Source organism: Nicotiana tomentosiformis, chromosome 5 (genome assembly GCF_000390325.3).
Source record: "Nicotiana tomentosiformis chromosome 5, ASM39032v3, whole genome shotgun sequence".
Classification (NCBI taxonomy): domain Eukaryota; kingdom Viridiplantae; phylum Streptophyta; class Magnoliopsida; order Solanales; family Solanaceae; genus Nicotiana; species Nicotiana tomentosiformis.
The window spans coordinates 128,222,860-128,246,423 of record NC_090816.1 but is presented as its reverse complement, the minus strand read 5'-3'; the positions used below and the strand labels follow the sequence as shown (position 1 = coordinate 128,246,423).

The window sequence follows — 23,564 nt, the reverse complement described above, 5'->3', positions numbered from 1 at the left end:
TGAGAGCATATCTTAACACCTATCATATGTGTACCTATCAATTGAAAGGGGTCACTTATCTATATAAAGTTTCTTGGGAATTTGAGGTTTTCATGAATTTGTCGCAAGAAGATCTTTTTGTTCGCCCATCTCAGTATGACTTTCATGTCCACCTAGGTCATGCCTCAGTGAGTAACTCACATTTTTACTAGTATTGTAGTTGCCTATGAAGTGGCCTAGTATTGCAGCTTGAGAGTTGTTATGGCAAAAGCATGTCTAGCTCACAACAAAGTGTTCATTCTCTCTAACCAATACATGATTTCATCCAAACATTAAGATGTCCTAGGTACATGATTTCACTTGTGTGTGGTTGAAAGTTAAACAACTTATGATAAGCATATTGATTTGAAAGACAAGTTTTTCATATCTCTAGTCCTCTCATATAGGATCAACTATCAGGAAAGGTTAAGCTGTGAGAATGATAATAACCTCACAAGTGTTCAACTTCTTTTTTAACCTCGTGGGTGTGTGGCTTAGATTTCTTGTGTCAAATACTATTAAGAGGGTAATGCAACTTCATTTATCTTGAAACCCATATCACATTCAAAGTGTTAGAATATTCTCATTTCGAGTTAAACTGATTTTTTCTACATTCCAAGAGGTGACTAGTGTCACATACATGACTATCTCTCTTTGAGGCCTACTATTGCCGAACAAGGCACATATGAAATAAAACAATTGTTGTTGTCCTTTTCATGACTCATTTCTTTTAAATCTCAGAATCATGAACATGGTCCCTACGTTATCAATGCCTACTAGGCAACTCTATGCCTCGTTTGTCGAATCAATAATGTCATCACAATAATTAACCATGCCAGCGCTATTGGTAGTAACCCTCATATCTCTTAGAATATAACTTCTTGAAATACCCTTCCTGGCACGTGATGGATTCTTGAATAATTCCAGCCCAATCTCGAACCTCGTTGTTCCTATTATAGTAAACCTATGGGGGGTTAAAGGTTCAAACATGTCAAAAAAGAAATATCATCCCATGATCAAATATATTGGATAGGAAGTTTTATGGTCATATTTAAGCTAGTACATCTTAGACTAATTGTTGGAGGTCGCCAAAGGTTTAGTTTGGGTATTCGGCGTAGGGATATAGAGTTGAAGAAAGTGAACAGGTTATTCTCAAGATGTTCTCTATGATTATATTGGGTGAATTATTAAGGAAGCTAAAGTATGTGTAGTCACATTAGGCCTTATGAAATCTTGAGAGAAATAGGCCAAACTATGAGTAAGATGTTTCCCTATTATTATTCTCCATGTACCCGGTGTTTCATGTGTCCATGTCTAAGAAGGTGAAGTTAATGGATAATTGGATTATGAGGAGCAATTATTTGCTATCCTTGTTAGATAAGTCCGGAAGTTAAGATTGCCTCCGTCAAGTGCTATGGCTAGGTTTGTGAGTCGAAGAGATCACCTCGTAGGCCAAAAGTATAGAGAAAATGAAATATTCTCACTTGTTTGTAGAGCCAAATGGTTGTGGTTAAAAAACGTACCTTCTATGCATTATGGTTTAAATGTGCAGTTCATGTCAAGATACCACTTTTGTTAATGTAATGCCCTAATGTTGAGATCGGAGTTGTTGATATATACTGTGATGCGTTGTTGAATAATTAATATATTATTAGGATTGATTTCTGGGATTCTCTGACAGGTGGATAGTCCCAGTTACAGGGGAAACTCTGTCAAAATCTTTAAGACTTTGTAAAGATAGCCAAATTTTACGGGCCTTGAGTAAGTTGAAATTTTGGAAGGGAAGTATAAGCCCCATGTGGTCATAAATGCCTATGTATAATGGTTGGAGGTAAAATGATGGTAACTCTATTCTTATAAGGGACTTGTAAAACATTCGAGGATGAATGTTCTTAAGTGGGGGAGAATGTAACACCCCGAAAAATTTTGAAGTACTTAAGCGCTATTAAGAAAGTTGATGTGCACTAATTATATTATTTTTGTGTGCAGACAAGGGCTATTATAAGAATGATATCAATTTATCATGCTAATATATGTATGAGGTGCATTAATAATGGTTTATGGTCTAAGAAGAGCCTCAAGGCTAAGGCAAGTTGAAAAATTTATGATGGGTTAAAGTTTCAAATGAGTTCGCACAATACCTAACTTCAAATAACCATACCTCTCTTGATATAAAGCGTTATATGGTGTATTAAATATCAATATAAAGGTCTATGTGTCTAGTTTCCAATGCTTCAAACCGTTCATCATTTGGACACTCCTACAAGAAGTTATGATCAACTTACCAAAGACTAGAAAAATGCAATTCTGCGACCAACTCTGCGATTGCAGAATAATTATGCGATCGCGAAACTGCTTCTGCAACCGCAAACTGGTCGCAGAATGGACCAGAACAGCCCAGTTCTGGGCACCGATTTTTGCAACCATTTTGCGACCCATATACCCATTCTGCGGTCCATTATGCGACCGCAGACCTGCTTTCGGAGGGTTAATTTTTCTATTTTTATAACCCGACCTCATTTTGATAAATAGGCTTTGGGGTCTATTTAGGGGCAATTATCTGAGGTTTTTTAGAGAGAAGTAAGAGTGTTCTAGAGAAATAAAGTAGATGAAATGTTTTGTTCATCAAGATCTTGCCTAAGCTTTGAAATCCAAAAAGGAAATCTCACAAGATCTTTATCTAAGAGGTAAGATTCAAACCCCTAGTCTTCAATTTCGAGTTTGGGGTAAAAGATGGGTGATTGGTAGTATGATTCTTGGGTGTAAGAGTATTATTTATACATGCTTGTACTAATAAGGTTTATGGGAAGATTGTTGAGCTCAAATAAGTAAAGATTGGGTTGTGGAGTGAAGAAAATCTTGTAGAAGAACCTTGTAGCTAAATTTGCACACCTAGTGTTTGATAAAATGCTCAAATGAGCTGAGACCATAAATATCTTCCTAATAATGGTTCAATTTTGTTATGTCTCAAAATATATTGGGATTTCTAGAATTTCTGGAACGTTGTAATAATTTAAGGAAAGTTCAAAGTAAGGTATGTTGGCTAAACTTTCTCTCATAGAATAGATATCCATAATATTTCCGTAAGATCAAGTATGATTGGCTCAAGATTCCTAACTTCTATATTTCGGGTTATTCCCTATAAACTTGTTTATTGCGAATGAGCCTTATATCGAAAGATAGATGTTCAAAGTATGGTTTGCGTATTAAAATACTATGTCTTTGAGTCGTGTTCCAATTGAAGGTTATGATGCCAAATTGTGTGAGAAAATCTCAATATTCTTAAGACTCTTAATTGCTCATATTTGTACCTAAAGTTTTGATTGGAAATGTCTTATTGTTTATAATCTATAAATATGGTTGGAAGTGAAATGAGTGAATTGGGGATATGAGTATGGCCAATGTGCCAAGAATTTAAGTTATAGTTGTGGCTAGTGGTGCCAATGAAATGAGAATATGTGATAAAGATTATGGAATGAGCCTCGACTCAACTGTTTTAAAATGACTTCGAAAATAGAATTGACTAAAAGCATTTGTACTCAAGTCATGCCATATGTGGCTGTTTTAACAAATACTATGCTTGTGAGCATTTTCAATGTGTTTTGCGTTCTTACATATTCGTGATGAAAATTGTGTATTACCCTTTTTGAGAAAAGTATTTCAAGAATAAATGGTGTGTTACTTGTTGATAATTTGAACTTGCGTATCAATTGCCAATTATTTTACTCCATTTTTCGGAAAGAAATCTATGGTGCTTAAATTGTTCATTTCTAATGAACTTAAAGTTGTAATTTTCGGAATATTTTATATGTTGATATTTGATGGTGATCTTTGAAATTGAAAGGGGTGAAAGTGTGGAATATGAAATATGGCCATCGTGCCAGGAATAAAGAATCTTGTGAATGGCCAAATGAGCCAAGGAAATATTGTCATTGTGAATGACTGGAAATACTAATGAGAATTTATACAATGTGAAAGATGTTGAGGTGAGTACAATTGTACTTATGTTACCTCTGTGTGTAAATCAAATCAAAATATTTTTGGGAGCATCATTAGCAAAACCGAGGAAGGGTGGGTCATAAGGCCCACACCTGAAACTACACGTGTCGGTGTAGGGATGGATTGTGATTATTCCCCTTATTTGGGATGAAATTAAAATATTGGAGAAATTGTGATATTATTCCCCTTAATTTGGATGAAACTGGTAACAATTGTGGATTGGAAAAGTCAACCCACATGGCATATGTGGGAAGGCGGCCTAGCTGATCGGGTGGAGATCAGACGCCATATTACGCATATGGTAGTACTACTCTTGGTAACAACTTTCTTTCACATCACATGTCAAACCACATTGTTCGTAGGGAGATGGCCTAGCCGGTCGGGCGTGATCGGACTCCATGCTAACAAAGACGGTGGTATATCGGTGCTAATGATCTCCCAACCAAAATTGTATATGCAGTTCGTATTTTGAAAATTATTATGTTTTAACTGGACATTTGGATATTGTTGATTGTGACTTATTATTTTTATGTGTTGCCTTTTCTTATATGGGCATTTTATTTTGAAAGAGGACTTTTAGCTATACATACTAGTGCTATTCGACAGTACTAACGTCTCTTTTGCCGGGGGTGCTTCATCTTTAATGGATGCACGTGGTTCTACAGCAGACGGCATTGATCAGTGATAGCAGTACACTCTTTTCAGCTAATTTGGTGAGCCCCACTTTATTTCGGGGTCATGTATCTTTTGTTTCTCATGTACTGTGTTTTGCGGTATAGCCGTGGCCTTGTTGCCGGCATTTCCATATTACTCTTTTATTGTACTTAGAGGCTCCGTAGACAGGTTGTGAGTTGGGGTTGATGTTGGGAATTGAACTAGAAATATTGGTATTTGAAAGTCATATTTTTCATTAATTCTATAAACTCGTAATATTTTAGAAATTATGAATGAAGCTGCTAATGGGAATGAAAAGGAAGTTGTTAATAAAATCTTTTCAGTGTTTGATTAATGGAGTACATATCCTCTTTATTCATGGATGAGTTTGGGTAGAAGAAAATCTAACAGGCTTGCTCGGTCGGGTTCTCTCGGTTGAGCGCCGGTCGCGCTCCCCGAGTTTGGGGTGTGACAAAACTACCCCTCTTGGGGATGACTTGTGTATCAAGCCTCACATCCACTTCATTCTCATGAGTTACGTCACTGAACTTGTACTCCATGTATTCGATTTTAGTCTTGCTTAACTTAAAACCTTTAGTTTTCAGGGTATGTCTCCAAATCTCCAGCCTAGCATTAATCGGAAAGTACCCCGAGTCTCCTCCCATTGCCCTAGCGTGAGTCTTAACTCCATTATATATATCCTTAATCGCCCTAGTGCAATCTATGTGAACACCTCTCGCCTCCAAACATCTCCGTAGAACTTCCCTTTGGAGTATAATATGAAGTTAAGCATAATATAAACATACTAAAAGAGAAGAGAAAAATAAATTTCCTGAGATGGAGGGATTATATAACCACAAAACAATCGTCGTTTTTTGTTTATTATTTTGAGCAAAATTACAATTGTATTCTTTTATGTAAGAAATATCCCCTCGAGAAGTCAAGAATGTCGTGAATGGTAATTAACCTAATCATAAAGTGATTATAAGATCGATACAAGATAGACTATCTCTTCTTTATTCCATTCTATTTTTGAAGGAAAAAAACTGCGGACTCAACTTTCAATCTGAATTAGTAATAAGACATGTTAATGCAATGTCAGTATAAAATGCACGCTTGAATATGAAACTACTACGGAAAACTTATTTTTCTTTTTGGTTTGTTTGTGGACAAACGATTAACATGAATGAATGAGTCACAAAAATTATTAATAAAGTAAGGTCTTACTTGGCAGTTCAACACATTAAAAAAAAAAAAGCACCTAAGCTGAAACTTCATCCTGTCGATCACATTCAACCAACACAATGCTTCGTGGCACGTTCTATTAGTCTATCCGATCTTTTTTTTGGTTTTTTTTGTTTCCCATCTGGTGTCCGTTACTCACATTGGGGCCGACTAAATCCGTGTTCGCGCAGGAAAATATCACATTGGGGGTAAAACGCTCTCTAATAAAGGTAACTTTATACCCAGGTACTCGAACCCGAGACCTCTGATTAAGGATGAAGGGGTAAGCAGTATTTACTACTCCACCACATAGCCCTGTTGGTGTCTATCCGATCTGAGAACAAAGGATATCACTAGTATTTAATTACAGTACAAGTAGTAATATCGGTTTCAATACCAAGTGATTCAAATGGGGGAACAAAATCTGGAGAAAGACAAACAAAAATACCATTAGCGCACTCCATCGCTAAATATGAAAAAACAAATACCAAGTGTTTGCTTGGTCATTCTCTATCCACGGGTGAAGTATGCTCACTCTCGATCTGCACCATTAGGCTGAAATGGAGACAAAAGTATTAGATGAAAACTAATAAACCACATATAAGAAGCCATAATAGTTATAATCTAATACCAAATTATTCTAACAACACGATAAAAATTGGGAAAGGGTGGAAGCAAACAAACTTTTGTTTTTTTTACCAGATGACCATATAAACAAGAATCTGACCTTTAGACAATGAAGATACGTACTATCGGCATTCATTCTATTTTCATCTTTCATTCAACTTATGAAAAGAAAAACATAAGTCACTACTAGAAATCCTGTAAAAACCGACCAACGTTGGTCGGTAATGGTCAATAATCGATCAAAACGCGACCATTTACGTGTGGACGATATTTTAGGGGTCGGAAAGGCATACCGACCAAAGTTGATCGGAAATTACCGACCAACTTTGGTCGGTCAATTAAATTCAAAAAAAAAAAATTGCAAAACAAACCGACCAAAGTTGGTCGGTTTTTTAATTATATAATCAAAAGATTCAACATCTGGGAATCGAACCGGGGTCTGTACTGTGGCAGAATACTATTCTACCACTAGACCATTAGTGCATTTTGTTTTAAGATTGTCTGTTATTTGATTTATACTCTTTAATTGTATTTTCGCACGAAAATAACCGACCAAAGTTGGTCGATTTTATTAAAAAGTAAAATTACAGACCAAAGTTGATCGGTTTTTTTAAATGACCGGCCGAATTAACCAACCAATTTTGGTCGATTTTTTTAATATTAATTTTTATTTATTTTAATTGAAAAACCAACCAAAGTTGGTCGGTTTCTTGAAAAATAAATTTCGCGGGACTCAAAAATAGTTTCCCACATTTTTGCGCCAAAGAAAACCGATCAAAGTTGGTCGGTTTCGTAAAAAAAAATTAAAAAAATATATATATTGAAAAACCGACCAACTTTGATCGATTTTTTGGTTGGTTTTTTGACCGAACAAAGTTGGGCGGTCGACCTTGATCGGTTTTTACCCAATTTCTAGTAGTGAATATAGGATGACATGTGAAAATGAAAGATAAGAAGAAAAGGACTTCAAAAGTTCAGAAAAAGGGAATAAGATGCATCCAGAAAGTCATAAGGCATTTTGATACTATTTGTTTTGTGCCATACCAAATATGTATTGTATGAAGGCATACTCCTCAGATTTGCGGATTCGCATGGACCTCAGGCCCTACTTAGTTTCGCAAACATCTGTTATTGTCGGTCAACTAAGTAGGACCTTTTTCTTTTTGTTTGAATAACTCATTCTCATTATCTTTAATAAGTAAAGTAGGAAAATCTATAGGTCCTTGCCCCTTAATAGCGTTGACAAAGAAAAAGAGCCGGGAGTCGGTTATGGAAAATGAGAATAAAAAAAGATGCGTGACCTATACAATTCCCAATCTTTCTAGTTTGAACGTATCACTTCTATATCTTAAAGTCTATTAATCAAACTATTTAATTGAAAAAATAGAAGTGATGCAGAATTTCCTTAATAAGAATTCCTCAAACTTAAAGCAAATCCACGCCAGCTACAGGGGTTACATTCCACCCATGTGAGACTATATATTAATAAATGCATTTTCAATAAGTCACGAGTCAATGAAAATTAACAACAATAAGATTATTCACCAAGTGCAAATTAGAGAAGATGCGTTCATCACCTAGAGGTGAGAAATGAAATCAATGATGTCAGAAACTGACTATCAATGAACCAATATCCTCCAAATTAAAGTGAATTGACACGAATTTTTGGGACAATTTTCTGGGTTTATGATTACTGTGAAGGAAATGACAAAATTACAATATAGAAATTGAATTAACCGAAATGGAAACTAATTCTATTGTGACTTCATCGATAGACAATAGCTGCAAAGAGGAAGATAAGAATGAATTAGAAGAGGAGAGATGAAGAAGAGAACAGAGAAGATAAAAGGAATTTTTGGGAGAGGAAATACCAAATTCAGTTATGCCTTCTCTCTCTTGGTTTTTAGCCTTTAACAGCGTTGGCAGCTCAATTGGAAGCATGTTGACGTGGCTCAATCAGAGCCCTTGATGCTCATTAATTCCTATCTAATCTTGGTCGTCTCTTCTATTTTGCTAATTTCTACTCCTACTAACTAATTTAGAAATGTGAATGGTAATAGTTCATGACAATTCCTTCCCCTAAAAACAATTCTTGACATCAAGGATTAAGAATGGAAATCTGGAAATGTTGCTTTAAGGAATTGGTAGTCTTCCCAAGTGGCATCTTCAGGTGGAAGGTTAGACCATTGAACTAACACCTTAACAATAACCACATTGTTCTTCTTGACCATCTTCCTTTCTAGAATAGCTATGGGCTTAATCTGGAACTGACCATCTTCACTCGTGAGAGGTAGAGTAGTTTGAGCTACAACTTTGTTGCCTTTCTTCTTCTTAAGCAACGACACATGGAACACAGGATGCACCATTGATTCAGAGGGCAACTCCAACTTATAAGCTACATTGCCAATCTGAGCAAGGATTTTGAAGGGCCATAATATTTAGAAAGTAAAATACATAAAGAGACACTTAAAGTTGGCCTCAGATGTCTATCTCACACTCCAACTTACTCAATGATCAAGTAGACACTTCAACTTGGCACAGGTGTGTCTAGTGGACACCATGAGCTGACATGGCAAAATATTTGATTTTCACACAATTTCGGGCGCGTGAAAGCTCTTAAAATTATATTTTTATTTTATTTTTTTTCATATGGGCCCCATTTTCTTCATCTCCAATAAAGACATAGCCACCACCACTCTTCCGCCGCCATCACAAACTCATCATCACCCTTACGCTATCACCCCAATAAGAACAACACCAAATACACTATTTAATAAACCATAATTCTAAATAGTGTTACGATTTTTATGGCAGCCATGGAAATAGAGGATAAGCGAATAGAAGAAGCATTATTATTTTCGATTCTAACATCTGATCTAATTAGACAAGTGGTAATCGTTGCTAATATTTCCATGAATCTGGACCAAGCCTTAACCATAGTTTGCAAGTGCAAGCATTGTGGAATCCTCCGCGTTGTGTAATTAGATGACGATGCAACATTTCGATGAATTATTGAAGCAAATGATGAATTTTCTAAAAATAGTGGAAATAAAATTGAATAGAGATGATGAATTTTTTAAAAAAAATGAAAGTGAAATTGAATAGAAAATGGGGTTTATAGGATTTGGTGGAAATTTATGGAGAAGAAGAAAGAGGGTGGGCTGTTGTCACGACCCAAAATCTAACTTTGGTCGTAATGGCGCCTATCGTGTTACAAGACAAGTCTATTTCCCAAAATATTACTACTAAATCGATTATAAGAATTTAATAAAATATTTCCAACATTTGAATTTCTCATAAACTAAATCAACTCTAAATATAATATAGAAAATACGGAAATGAGCCCGAAACATCAAGTATCACAGCATATTAGCAAATAATAGAGGCTGAGGTAAACATGTACAATAATTTCTATGACTAAGTACAAATAATGTAAGCATGAATAAAGCCTAAGCATGGTCTCTAACATGAAGGCAGACAAGTTCAACAACAAGTAACTACGTAAACACAGATGATGGCCATGAGGCCTCACGGGACGGACCAAGTCTCAATCCCTCGAGGTATACACCCACACGCCCGTCACCTAGCGTGGGTATCACCTCCAAACAGTCACACGGTATCAAATTCATCGGGTTTATACCCTCAAAGCCAGAGTTAAAACTGTTACTTACCTTAATAGCGTAAAATCCTACTCCGGGATGCCCTCGTCTCTCGACTCGGTCTCCAAAAGCTGCAAATCTAACCATAATCAGATTAATACCATCAATATAGGCTAACGAATCGAATTCCACAGTAAAAATTACAAAATATGCCAAAAATCCGAAACCAGCCAAAACCTACCCCCGGGCCCACGTCTCGGAACTAGTCAAAATGGCAGAATTAGAACCCTAGTCCTCTCCCGAGTCTAACCATATAAAAATCAAAATCGGACTCCGTTTGGTCCCTCAAATCCCTACCTAAATCTCTCCAAAACTCAAGCCCTAACTCCCTCAATTTTACTTTGAAATCATCAATCAAATCCCAAAAACAAAGATGGATTTATGAAATATAACCAAAACCGAGTAGAGAACACTTACCCAATCCCTATGGTGAAAATCGCTTCCAAAATCGTCCAAATCCGAGTTCCCCAACTCAAAATATGACCAAATGAACAAACCCTCATTTTATATATTTTTCTGCCAGTTATTCTACCTCGTTTCTTTTGCCAAACAATCTCGAAACTTGCTTTTTATGCCTCCAATGGATTCCTTATGAAAATTTAGTCAAGTTAGGCTTTTGAATCACTCAATTTGACCTTATAGTGAAGGAGATATGTAGGTTTTAATATTTGCAAATCGTGCAGCTTTTTAAATACGCCGTCAGTGGCAATTTCGTAATTAATCTGATAAATCTGACAACCTAATTCCTTGTAAAATGACCTTAAAATCCTCATACGATGTCTAAATTTAACGATTTTTTTTGCTACGGGTTCGTAATTATGATACGGATCTAATGCTTCAATCAAAAAGGAAATCGGAGCTCATTTGTTCAATATAATATCATTTATGCTTGAAGAAACGACGTCGAAACATAAGAAAAACGAGCGCAACACAACCCAAACCTATCCGAAACTCACCCGAGGCCCTCGGTACCTCAACCAATAATTCCAACAAGTCATATATCACTACTCGAACTTAGTTGAACCTTCGGAACACCCAAAACAACACCAAAACACCAAATCAACCTCGGATTCAAGCCTAAGAACTTCTAAACTTCCAACTTTCGCCAATTCAAACCTAATTCTACCACGGACCTCCAAATTATATTCTGGACACACTCCTAAGTCTAAAATCACCCAACGAAGCTAATCGAATCATAAAAATCCACATCCGAATTCGTTTACTCATAATTCCACTTCCGGTTGATTTTTCTAACTTAACTTTTTAACCAAGAGACTAAGTGTTCATTTCACTCCAAAACTACTCTGAACCCAAACCTACCAACTTGATACAACTCAATACAGTTGAACAACCCATAAATAAGCATAGATGGGGGAAATGGGGCTATAACTCTCAGAATGAACGACCGGGTTGTTACAACGGTGAAGGAGATGGTAAATAGGATTTTCTAATGTTTTTCTTTTTCTTTTTAAATAAAATGTCTTTTTCTTTTTTACAAAAATTACACATGTCAATTTTTTATTTGTCACTTTTTCATGTCATATGCAATTGTAACTCACGCTCTAAGCTTACCAGATGGGGGTGTTCACAAGACATACTTGTGCCAAGTTGAAGTGTCTACTTGATCATTGAGTAAGTTGGAGTGTAAGATAGACATCTGAGGCTAACTTTAAGTGTCTCTTTATGTATTTTGTCTATTTAGAACATAGATTCAATTTCTTTCTAAGAGCAATAGATGTTTGCCTGTAAGGCTGTAGTTTCAAATAGACTATGTCGCCAACCTGAAATTCTCTGTTAGTCCTTCTCTTGTCAGCATATAGTTTCATCCTTTCCTGGGATTTGCATAAATTATCCTTAAGCAATTGTAGCATTTGTTGCCTCTTCATGACTGCATCTTCAGCAGTTGGCACTATAGTCTCAAGTAAAGGGCCAATAGATAACTGTGGATGAGAATAACCATAAAGTGCTTCAAAGGGAGTATACTGTAATCCTGTGTGGAAGTTTGTGTTGTACCACCACTCTACTGAGAAAAGCCATTATTTTCGCTGAGTAGGCCTGCTAGCAGACATGCATCTGAGGTAATTCTCAATGTATCTATTCACCCGCTTAGTCTGCCCATCACTCTGAGGATGATAAGGCAGTGCTATAATTTAGCTGAGTGTCCAACAATTTAAACAATAATTGCCAAAAGTTACTCAAAAAGATCCTATCTCTGTCAGTGACACTGGATTCTGGGGTGCCATGCAGACTGTGGATCCTCTTCCAAAACTTTTCAGCTACTGTTGCGGCAGTAAAGGGATGGTTGAGGGCTATGAAGTGAGCATACTTTGATATCATGTCCACTACCCACAAGTATAGCATCCTGATTATGTGATTTGGGTATGCCCTCAATAAAATCCATGCTGACATGGCTCCAAACTTGGTTAGGAATAGGCTGAGGTTGTAAAAGTCCAGGATATGCCACATTCTCCTCTTTGTTTCTGAGACACACATCACAACTAGTCACATGTTGCACCACCATTCGTTTCATTCCTGGCCAGTAAAACAGTAAAGCCAATCTCTTAAAGGTTCCTAATTGTCTAGAGTGTCCTCCAATAGAGGAGTCATGAAAAATAGATACTAATTGTTGTCTTAGTTTTCCAGTAGCTCCCACATAGATCTTTCCCTTTCTTCTTAGAACCCTAGAGGAGTAGTGCCATATGTTAGGTCCATTCAAGTCCACTGTGAATTGAACAATGTGCCCTTGAGCTTGATCATCATCTACAAAACTAGCTCCTATTTCCTGCATCCACATAGGAACTAAGACACTTATAGTTAGCAATTGTCCAGTGCCATGATCTGTGTAATCATATGGCTTCTCATGCTGCCTAGAGAGTGTATCAACTACTCTATTCTCAGTACCCATCTTGTATTGGACCTCATAATCTAGCCCTAGTAATTTAGTCAGTCCTTTTTGTTGAATAGTTAAAGTTACCTTCTGCTCCAAGAGGTATTTTAAACTATGGTGATTTGTTCTCCCCACAAAATGTTTGAACTGCAAATAGTGTCTCCATTTGTCAACCACATTCATTAATGCCATGCATTCCTTCTTATATATGGATTTGCCCTTGTGTTTCTGTGTTAATACCTTGCTGAAATAAACAATAGGCCTACCTTCTTGCATTAGGACAACCCCAATACCATTGTGACTGACATTAGTCTCAACTATGAATTCCTTAGAATAATCAGGTAGTGCTAATATTGGAGTGGAGCTCATGGCTGTTTTGAGGGCTGAAAATGCTAAATCGGCTTCAATATTCCACTTGAAGGAGTCATATTTAGTAGATCAGTGAGAAGCCTGTATATAGTTCAATAATTTGGCACATATTTTCTATAGTAACCTGTTAAACCTAAGAACCATGTGAGAAACTTAACTAAATTAGGCCTAGCCAATCCATCATAGCTTGAATTTTGGCAGGATCAGTGAAAACCCCATCCTTAGTGATAATATGCCCTAAGTATTCCACTTTAGGCTAATCAAAAGAGCACTTTGACCCTTTTGCAAATAAAGAATGTTCTCTCAGTGTGGCAAATAAAATAGTGAGATGTTGAATGTGCTCATCTAATGATAAGATGTAAATGAGTATGTCATCAAAGAAAACTAGGACAAATTTCTTAATGAAGGGCTGAAAAATCCGATTCATCAATTCTTGGAATGTTGCAGGTGCATTGGCTAATCCCAAATGGCATCACCTTGAACTCATAATGGTCCAAGTGAGTTCTAAAAGCAGTCTTGTGCATATCCTCAACCCTTATTCTGATTTGATGATACCGGTCCTTAGATCCACTTTCGTAAATACCACAGATCTATAAAGTTCATCCAACAAGTCATTCACAATGGAAATTGGGTACTTGTCTTTAACAGTGATGTCATTTAACCCTCTGTAATCCACACAAAACCTCCAAGTACCATCTTGTTTTTAAACAAGAAAAGCTAGTGATGAAAAATGAGATTGACTTTGCTGAATTGTGCCATTAGTAAGCATTTCTTTGACTTGCTTCTCTAACTCATCTTTCTGGTAATAGTTGTATCTGTAAGGCCTCAAACTAACAAGCATTGATCTAGGTTTGAGTGGAATTGCATGGTTTAAAGACCTGACATGAGGCAATGATTTAGGCTCAGCAAAAATATCTGTATACTGATCGAACACCCTTGTGACAACGTCTGCTACTGGTTTTTGATTGCTCACTGAACTTGTGCTCAACATGAACAAGTGAGAAATGATAACATGACATTTCTTGATGATTCTTCCCAATGAACCACTCGATATCATGCTCAGCCTTCCTTCCTCTAGAATGCCATGAAGTGCTAGTTTGTTACCCTTCCTCCCAATGGTGAAACACTTCTTTTCATGATCAAATTTGGTTAGATTATGCTTCTTCATCTAATCAATCACTTAGACAATATCGCAGATACCAAGTGGAATAATAAGAAAATCTTCTTGGAAGGATCTGCCCTGCATCTTCCATAAGAATCCTTTTGTAGATGGAAGTGCACATAATATAGTTACCATCAACTATAGTAAGTCTTACTGGAGGGCAATAGCTGGATTGATAACTTGTCTCTTTGACAATGTTTTCATCAATGAAACTATGTGTGCTACCTGAATCTATCAACACAGTGAGGTTCCTATTCTTCACATTTTCCTTGACCAGTATAGAGCTCACTCATGGATTACTACCAAATAGTGCACTCATACATACAGCTTCCTGAACTTCCTGCTCAATTTTCCCTTCTATGACTATCTCAGTCAGTACTTTAGTAGTATCAATACTAGTCTCAATTTCTCCCACCAAGCAATTAAGTTGCTTCTTCTAACACTGGTGGCCTGGTACATATTTCTCGCCACACCTGAAACATAGATGATTATTTTTAAAGTACTCATAAACTTCAGGGCTAAGCCTGAAGGCATTCGGCCTTACTGTTGTTGGAGTTGGTATACTCCTGGAAATGGAAGGGTTACCCAAAACAGGAGGAGATTTGTAACTGAGTTTATTTTTCTTTTGGGTTTCCTCAATGGCCTTCTCCTACAACCTTGCTTGTTCGATCACAAACTTTAGAGTTGTAGGCTTGAATAGCTTCACACCAAACCTGATTTCCTCATTCAAAGATCCCATAAAGATGTATAAGAAGTGTAACTCATTCAGCAAAGGGTTCCTCACAAGCATTTGGGCTTTTAGATCCTCAAATATTCTCGGAAACTCACCACAATACCTGTTTGCGTCAACTTATTAAACTCCTTCAATGTATCTTCCAGCAATTCTCCACCAAATCTGCTACACAGTTCTTCCTTGAACTCTACCCAACCTATTATTCCTCTACTCAATACTAAGGAGTTATACCACTTTTCAGCTAAACCATTCAAGTAAAGTGCATCCGCTTCCACCTTTTGATTATCAGGAGTTCTATACAAGTTAAAATATCTTTCACATTTGCGGATCCATACCTTAGGTTCATAACCTTCGAAACTGGGCAACTCCCATTTAGGAGGGGGTATTGGAACTAGTTGAATCTTGTTTAGCCTCATGTCCTGAGCTGAAATGGGCAGCAGTCCGTCTCCTTGTGGTTGGTCACCAACGTCTCTGTTTGGTACCCTTTCTAGAGTAGTCAACCTCTCTAAAATAAGTTCTAGAATTCCTTGAATCCCTGTTTGCATAGTGCGAAATGCCTGCTGATTGCTTAGCATTTCTTCCAATACTTCGTCATGTTGATTGAGCCTATCATCCACTACCTTAGAACGAGTTCCGTCCACCATTTCTACCCCACATATTGCACGAATCGAAGCTCTGATACCAAATTTCAGAACCCGACTATCAGTGAACCAATATCCAACAAATTAAAGTAAATTGACATGAATATTTGGGACAATTTTCTAGGTTTATGATTACTGTAAAGCAAATGACAAAATTACAATATAAAAATTGAATTAACCGAAATGGAAACTAATTCTAGTGCGACTTCGTTGATAGACCATAACTGCAAAGAGAAAGATAAGAATGAATTAGAAGAGGAGAGAAGAAGAAGAGAACGGAGAAGAGAAAAGGAATTTTTGGGAGAGGAAATACCGAATTCAGTTATGCCTTCTCTCTCCTGGTTGTTAGCCTTTATCAGTGTTGGCAGCTGAATTGGAAGCCTGTTGACGTGGCTTGATCAGAGCCTTTAATGCTCATTAATTCCCATCTAATCTTGGTCGTCGCTTCTATTTAGCTAATTTCTACTCCTACTAACTAATTTAGAAATGTGAATGGTAATGGTTCATGACAAATGATTCCACGCTAAAGTTCATCCCCAAAACATATTTCACTGAAATCGCATAACATAAGTCTTTTTACCCAAAAAAAGCAACTTGACATCAGATCTCATGACAAAAACCGTCTGATCTTTTTAGATTGACCTTTAGCTCTTCTATCTTTCTGCTTCACTCTACACACAATCTTGTATCAAATAATAATAATGATGAATTTGCAACAACAGAAACAAAAAAATAGAAAACAAAACAGATACTATTAACCAAGAAGGTCAGCCAAAATACTAGAATCATGCATCAATGATGGATGCATTGACATCAAAGAATCTACTAAAATTAACAAAATTACATTTCAGTGAATTTTTTGGCAACTGAAATTATAGATTGACCTTTAGATCTTCTATCAAGTTTGATTATCTTATTACTTACCTCCTTAAGTATTGTTTGAAATGTGTTGCAAACAAAGACTCTCAAATTAGTCAAAGAAGATGTTGATTTCTAATAAAGTTATTGTGACTCATATAAAAATGAATAGCCATCATGATGTATATCCTGCATTAAAAAAAAAGCCTAACTAGGCAAAGAATTACAGATAATAAAGGTTGTCGACAGGTTGAATACTTGTGTAGAACTGAGATTTTGTTACAAGAGAAAGACGCAATAATGCTGTTTGGATCATCCATTCACAACTAATTGTCAATATTATATATTCTTAGAGAGCTAACCAATACTCTTGCTTCTGCAAAGGAATACAAGGTTAATCAAAGAATCCCGCGGCCAACGCAAGAAACAAGAGGGAACATAATCGACTTGGTTTGTCCGTGTATCAGAGAGAAACTAATGCGTAGGAGACTCAAATTATAAAGAAAATATTTATTGAAAAAAGCAACTGTACAATCATAAATGCATATAAGTATCAATCTAAGTGGAACATATGCAATCATTTTGTTCTTGATATTTTGATGTATTGTATTTTTAACGAAGCAATTTAGTACAAATAATCTACGTATTTTAAAAAGTTTCAGTGAGAATTAAATCGCTTGCTTATTTTTTCACTGATTGCAAAGGAGAAGGAAAGATCAAATATAGAACAAAAGTCACATAATCAAGCTAGGAAGCTCTACAACACAAACAAGAGCAGCATGCACTAAAATAACTAGGAATTCAGAAATTTTTTGACAACTGAAAAACTTGGTCCCTGGTTAAAATGCTAGACAACTTTTAAATTGTCTTTTTTATGTTACGTATCTGTCACTTTTAGCGCCTTAAATGTGTTGAAATTAAAAATTTCCTAAGGGATAATGATATATCAAGATTCAAAACGGATAGTCCACACTCAAATGCTTTGAGTGATTATAATTCGAAGTATGTAAAAGTTTTGCAAAATCAAAGTAATTCCATTAATAGTCCAAGTCATAGGGAGCAAACTGCGGATTTAGTTTCTGACAAGGAGATCAAATATCTAGCAAAGTTGTAAACTTGTGCATAAATGAGTCAATTTTTTATGCAAAGTGTCAAACCTAAAGAAAAATACAAAACTCAATCCTTTGTCTTTTCACATCTCCATATGAAATGAAATCACATCTAGTCAATTTCAAGACATCTAAAATATAATGTAACCTAACCAGAAAATATTATCAAATATAATCAAGACAATTTAATACTTGAGAAGAGTTATCCAGCAAGGGGAGAAGAAATTAAGCATTTTCAACAAATAGCGTGCCTGAGTTCAACTCGACTTAGGCCTCAAAGTCGCAATTCCATCATATGTTACTTGGGTATCCGAACGAGTCCAGTAGATCCCCTCGAACGCGGGCGTACCCGTTGACGCCCCACGAAAGTCTTGACCAATTCTTGATAATAAAATATAGCTCATCATTCTGACTGTAACCATAACCTATGACAAGAACAACATGACGCCATGCTACTCCATTTGGACAACGAAGTACATCTTCATCCTGCCAAGGGGAATAAACACCCTGAAACAAAAGTAGATTAAATTGAACAGGCTTTTGAGAAAACATACTAAACTTGAATCAAGCCTTACAAAATTTCTGAACATTACTGACTGGTTAAGCATAGAAAAGTGTACAATGATTTTTTATTTATAATCAATTTTCAGATTATATGAAAGTCATGGACCCTAAAAATGGTACAACATACTTTGATCATTTTCAAGTCTTCTAAGGAAAAATAACTCTTCCAAGAGTAAAATTTCTATTCCACGTGAACAAAAATCATATATAATATTTTGTGAACATAAACTGATTAATACAACAACTATGTTTTTGGGTTACTAAGTCAACCTATGAATTTGCTAGCTATGGTGCGAAGGGACAAAAATAAATCAAGTACTCACGTCACAATGATTAAAGTACAGAAAAAGCTAACTTTTAACTCCACTAAAGATTTATACGGAGTACAATGTTGGATGAAGCTATGATACACATATATTCCGCTATAAAAGTTTGGCGACATAAATGATTTAGGACGTCTCTCACAAGAGAGCTTGGTCCGCCCATAAAACACGTGAATTATAACACACATAAATACAGTTTTAAATTATTGTTTTGAAAAGAAAACCTATAACGAATATACTCGTAAATCGAGGCATCGACACGAAAGATTGTAGCCATTTAGATATAGATATTCTTACTCTGTGTGCAGGCCCCTCCCAATAACGTATCCATAACCAAATGAATAGAAGAGCCCTCCATGATGGATTAGGAAACAATCAACCATTTCTGACTTTGATTGATTATGTGCAATCGCACCAGGATCCTTCACTGCGACTAGAGCACCAACTGCGGTGCTAAGAGTGAAGGCAATGCAAGAGTCTGTTACAATAAAAAAAAAAAAATACAAGATAAGAATTTGGGACTTACTTTCAATGGTGTGAATGGGATATATTATATTATTTTTTATGAAAATTAATAAAAGAAGACATGAGAAGAAGGTAGTGTAGTAGTTTCAGTACTACCAAGGGATTTACGGAGGTATAACGTCTGAAATGCAACATTTAAGTGCAAGAATGGGAAACCAAGGAGTATGAAGAAAGTTATTAAAATCAGGAGACTAGATACTTACCTAGGTCTAACCGATGGCTGGCATGGGTCATGATCGTGCTACCAGCGAAGTGTAATCTAGCCTACAAGATCAAGTGAACAAAAAATATTAAATTAAACATTTAAACTTAAATTTGCAATTTTAAAAAGTCTTACCCCATTAGAGATAAGCACTCCATAGTCCTCTACTCCCGATTTATCATTTGTGTCCGTATGTATATCATCTATATCCATATAATCCATTTTGTCTTGATTCTGCTGCCAAAAAAAATAAAAATAATAATAATAAATATTAAAGGTGGAATAAGATGCCCATTTCATCCGCAACCATCATTCAATTAGAAAAACACATAACAAATCAAGACTTTCATGCACAAATGATATGATATACATCCATTATTAGATCAAACACGCAAATCTAGTTTAGTTAAAATGTTGAATCTTACATTAAACTAGCAGGGATACTCCTGCAATGCACGGACCAACATGAGTAAGAACGAAATTAGGTAATTCACTGCACACTAGCCATACTGCACTTCATAATGTGGGAGCTTTATTTTCATCTCTTTTAGCTGATATGATGAGCTACCAACTTTTTTCATCTGGAATGGCCGGGTCTTTTTCTCTTAAAGGAAAACTTTGGAAGTTTTTGTTTGGAGCTCGAAGGAGCCTATGTTTTCAATTCACTGATCTTTGTGATTACATTTTATTACAACAATTATGTTATCGATATATAATTTTTACTTATAGTTCAAAAGTTCAATAATTGTATCAGACATAAAATATTCATTTATATCTTTAAATACTTCAATTACCTTAAATAATGATTTTGTTCTTCAAGTTAATATTTTCTCTAATATTTTATTGATTTATATTTAATCACTTTTTATTTGAATTGCATGTTTATTATGTTTAAATATAGATAAATTATACACATTCGGATGTTGAAAAACGAAAACTCTTAATCATTCAGTATTCAAATCTAGATACCTCATCCTAATATTCAGATGTGCATTAAAATTTAGACATATTAATCTAAAATAAACAAATAAGGCCTAAGTGTCACTGTTTCCCCTTTAAGCATTTTGTAATCACGACTTAACTGAAATCGTGCCCCATAAACATCATTGACTCCACCCAAAAGAGTTTTGGGCGACGTCTTTGAAACTCTGGGATACGGGATAAATAGTATAATAGCTTGAATACTTCATAAAGTGCATTAAAGAAAGCAATAAGTATTTAAATGCAAACATAAAAAAAACTCGGTCATGAGACATCAAAGATAGTAAGCATAACACTTTTTGATACTTACTGTGTTTAATCCGTAATGATATTTGAGCTCCGCCGGTAGGCATACTGTTATTGGGTCGAACATGTAAGAGATCCCTCCAACATGGATCGGAAAGCAGTTGGTCATCTCCCGCTTGGAGAGATCAAGTGCAATCCTCTAAGGATCCTTCACTGCCCTCAAAGCACTAAGTGATGCGCTAAGGGCGAACGCAACACACAATTTTCTTACATTTTAAAAAAGGTCACAAGAAATTTGGGATTCACATTCAATGATGTGAATGGAATGCTCTTTTATAAAAATTGATTTAAAAAACATGGGAATAGGGTAGAGTGCAATAGTTTCAGCAATACAACTACTAAACCCACGAGATTTAATTGTTTTTTAAAGCTTAACTTCATATGGTGATATTATTGTTTATACTGGTAAGGGTTAATTAAAGTAATAAGATATTAGCCATGTGTTTGTAATATATTACCTTAGATCTTATTGTAAAATACTTTATTTACTAATATGAAAATTTGAGTAGTTTTATTCAAAGTTCTAACATATTTCTAATGTTAAAAAATAGGCAATGTTTCTTTCTTTACCTTTTAATCTTTCTTTTTTTGGTACTTTTTTTCCATAGAAAATTCAATATTATCTAAGAAAAAATAAAATCATAAAATCCACTACTAAGACTAAAGCAAAAAATTTACTGGCATTCCTCTCGAGCTTCTCCTATTCAGTTATGCAATTTAATAAAATATTATATATTCTGTTATGAACTTCTCAAAGAACACAATTGCAAATAGAAATTGTGAATTAATCTTTCATTAATGGAAACTCAGTACCTGGAATTAGAAAATAAGAAGATAGACGAGGACAGTATTCATCCTACTACATACCCAATTCATCAATTCGGATCCCAGATAAAGCCCGAAAGCCTTTGTGGCGGTCTTTTAGTTCTTCTGTCTTTCGTAGTTAGCCCAATTCTTGCATCTTCAGACGGCCCAATACCATCCTTGAACCCAAACTCCTCATCCATTGAAATTCAAAAATAGGCAGATTTATGTGGTAATTGAAAAATAGTCACAGTTTCAAAAGTAATCGAAATTTAGCCATTTTTCATGTAAAGATAAATTTGAACGAAAACACCATTCAAAATTCAGAAAATATTCATCATAATATATTGGAGTACCAGTATAATATATTGTACTTCCAGCATAATATATTGGAGTTCCAGTATAATATACTGATCCAGCATAATATGATGGAAATTCATACACAGGTGCTCCAATCTCCAGTATATTATGCTGGAACTTTCTGTGTGTTGGAGTTCCAGCATAATATGCTGCAAGTTCATACACAAGTGCGTCAATCTCTAGTATATTATGCTGGAATTTTCCATGTTGCAGCAAAATAGTGGCTATTTGTCAATGACTTTAAAAACGCTGACTATTTTTTAATTACCAGTACGAATACTGACTAGCCCGTGCTATTTTGTATGGTAGGATTTTGGACATTTTTAAATTTCCGGTTCAATTTTCTCTTTTTAATAAGTTTCCGTTTATTCGTTCGTTTATTATATTATTGCTACTATGTAGAAGAGTAGTTGTTCGTTTATTTCTGCCATTTCTGTCTAACTTTAGTGAGTCTTTGGATTTTTTAAGTGTTGTTAAGTGTTTTGATTGGTCCAACTAATCAAATTTCTGTGCATGACATATCAGCTTTTTACTGTGCAGACACTTCTGCCCATACCTTATCGTGTAACTTTTCAAATGACACTGTTTTGAAAGATATTTTTCAAAATAGTGGCTATTAGATTAGATACCATTAGTATTTTTGTAAATGTGGTAAACTTTGAGAACTTTTATAATGTTCTAAAAGTATCTGATATCATGTTAAATAGACAGAGAGCTTTTTCGGGTACTCTTTTTGCCCATGCTTAGCGTGTAATTTTTCTGATATCATGTTATATTTCATCTTTTAACATCAACAAAGTAAACTCTATCTCAAGTTTTATTATTTGTGTTGATATCTTACAAATATATTTGGGCGAAACTGTGGTAGTGTGTGATAATATGTTCAGCTATTCAAGAAGATAGATTAATTATATATTTTGAGCGTAGAATTTGAATTCATAATTTCGAATTTCTACACTAAAACTAATACTCACGAAGATACAACTACTTTAACGTTTCTAATTAAGATGATAATCAACTTATATTGTTGACAATCTCATATATTTTATTTACCGTTTAGATCAAAGAATTACAACATATATTATAACAAAATGCATATGATGTATACCTTAACACAAAAGTTTATTTACCAATCTAATGTTTTATTTTTAAGATTGAACAAACCTTAGATCGTTGTCCAAAAGAAATAATTTTTAAAAGTTATACTTACGCAAACTTTTCAAAATAGCAACAAAATCCGGAGGAGGATGTTTGGATTGACTTTTAACTTGGTCAAATCAAATTTTATGTAATTTTTTATAATAACTAGTTGGTAGTCATCTCCGAACTCAATAATAACCTAACACTATCATGTAATATTTTATTTGTTGTAAGTAACTTACATGAAGATTAAAAATCTCATTTTCTATCCTATCGAAGATTCCACATTTTGTAGCTTCACATAACAAGTTATAATCAGTAGTCAACTTTTCATTATCATCGTCATATCATATTCATATTCATTTATTCATTCATATTATATTAAAAATAGGAAGATCCTACCTTCAAAATTGATTTAC

General features: G+C 35.2%; 1 protein-coding gene across 1 annotated transcript; it reads right to left on the bottom strand.

Moving 5' to 3' along the window:
- Window positions 1-8,627: 8,627 nt before the first annotated feature.
- Window positions 8,628-15,976, bottom strand: LOC138893144 (uncharacterized). Its single transcript, XM_070176917.1, has 8 exons — window positions 15,436-15,976; window positions 14,996-15,072; window positions 14,754-14,867; window positions 14,147-14,605; window positions 13,914-14,027; window positions 12,508-13,482; window positions 11,963-12,121; window positions 8,628-8,930 (listed from the first exon to the last, which is right to left on the bottom strand). The coding sequence occupies exons 1-8, from the start codon at window positions 15,974-15,976 to the stop codon at window positions 8,628-8,630; spliced, it is 2,742 nt and encodes a 913-aa protein (XP_070033018.1).
- Window positions 15,977-23,564: the final 7,588 nt, after the last annotated feature.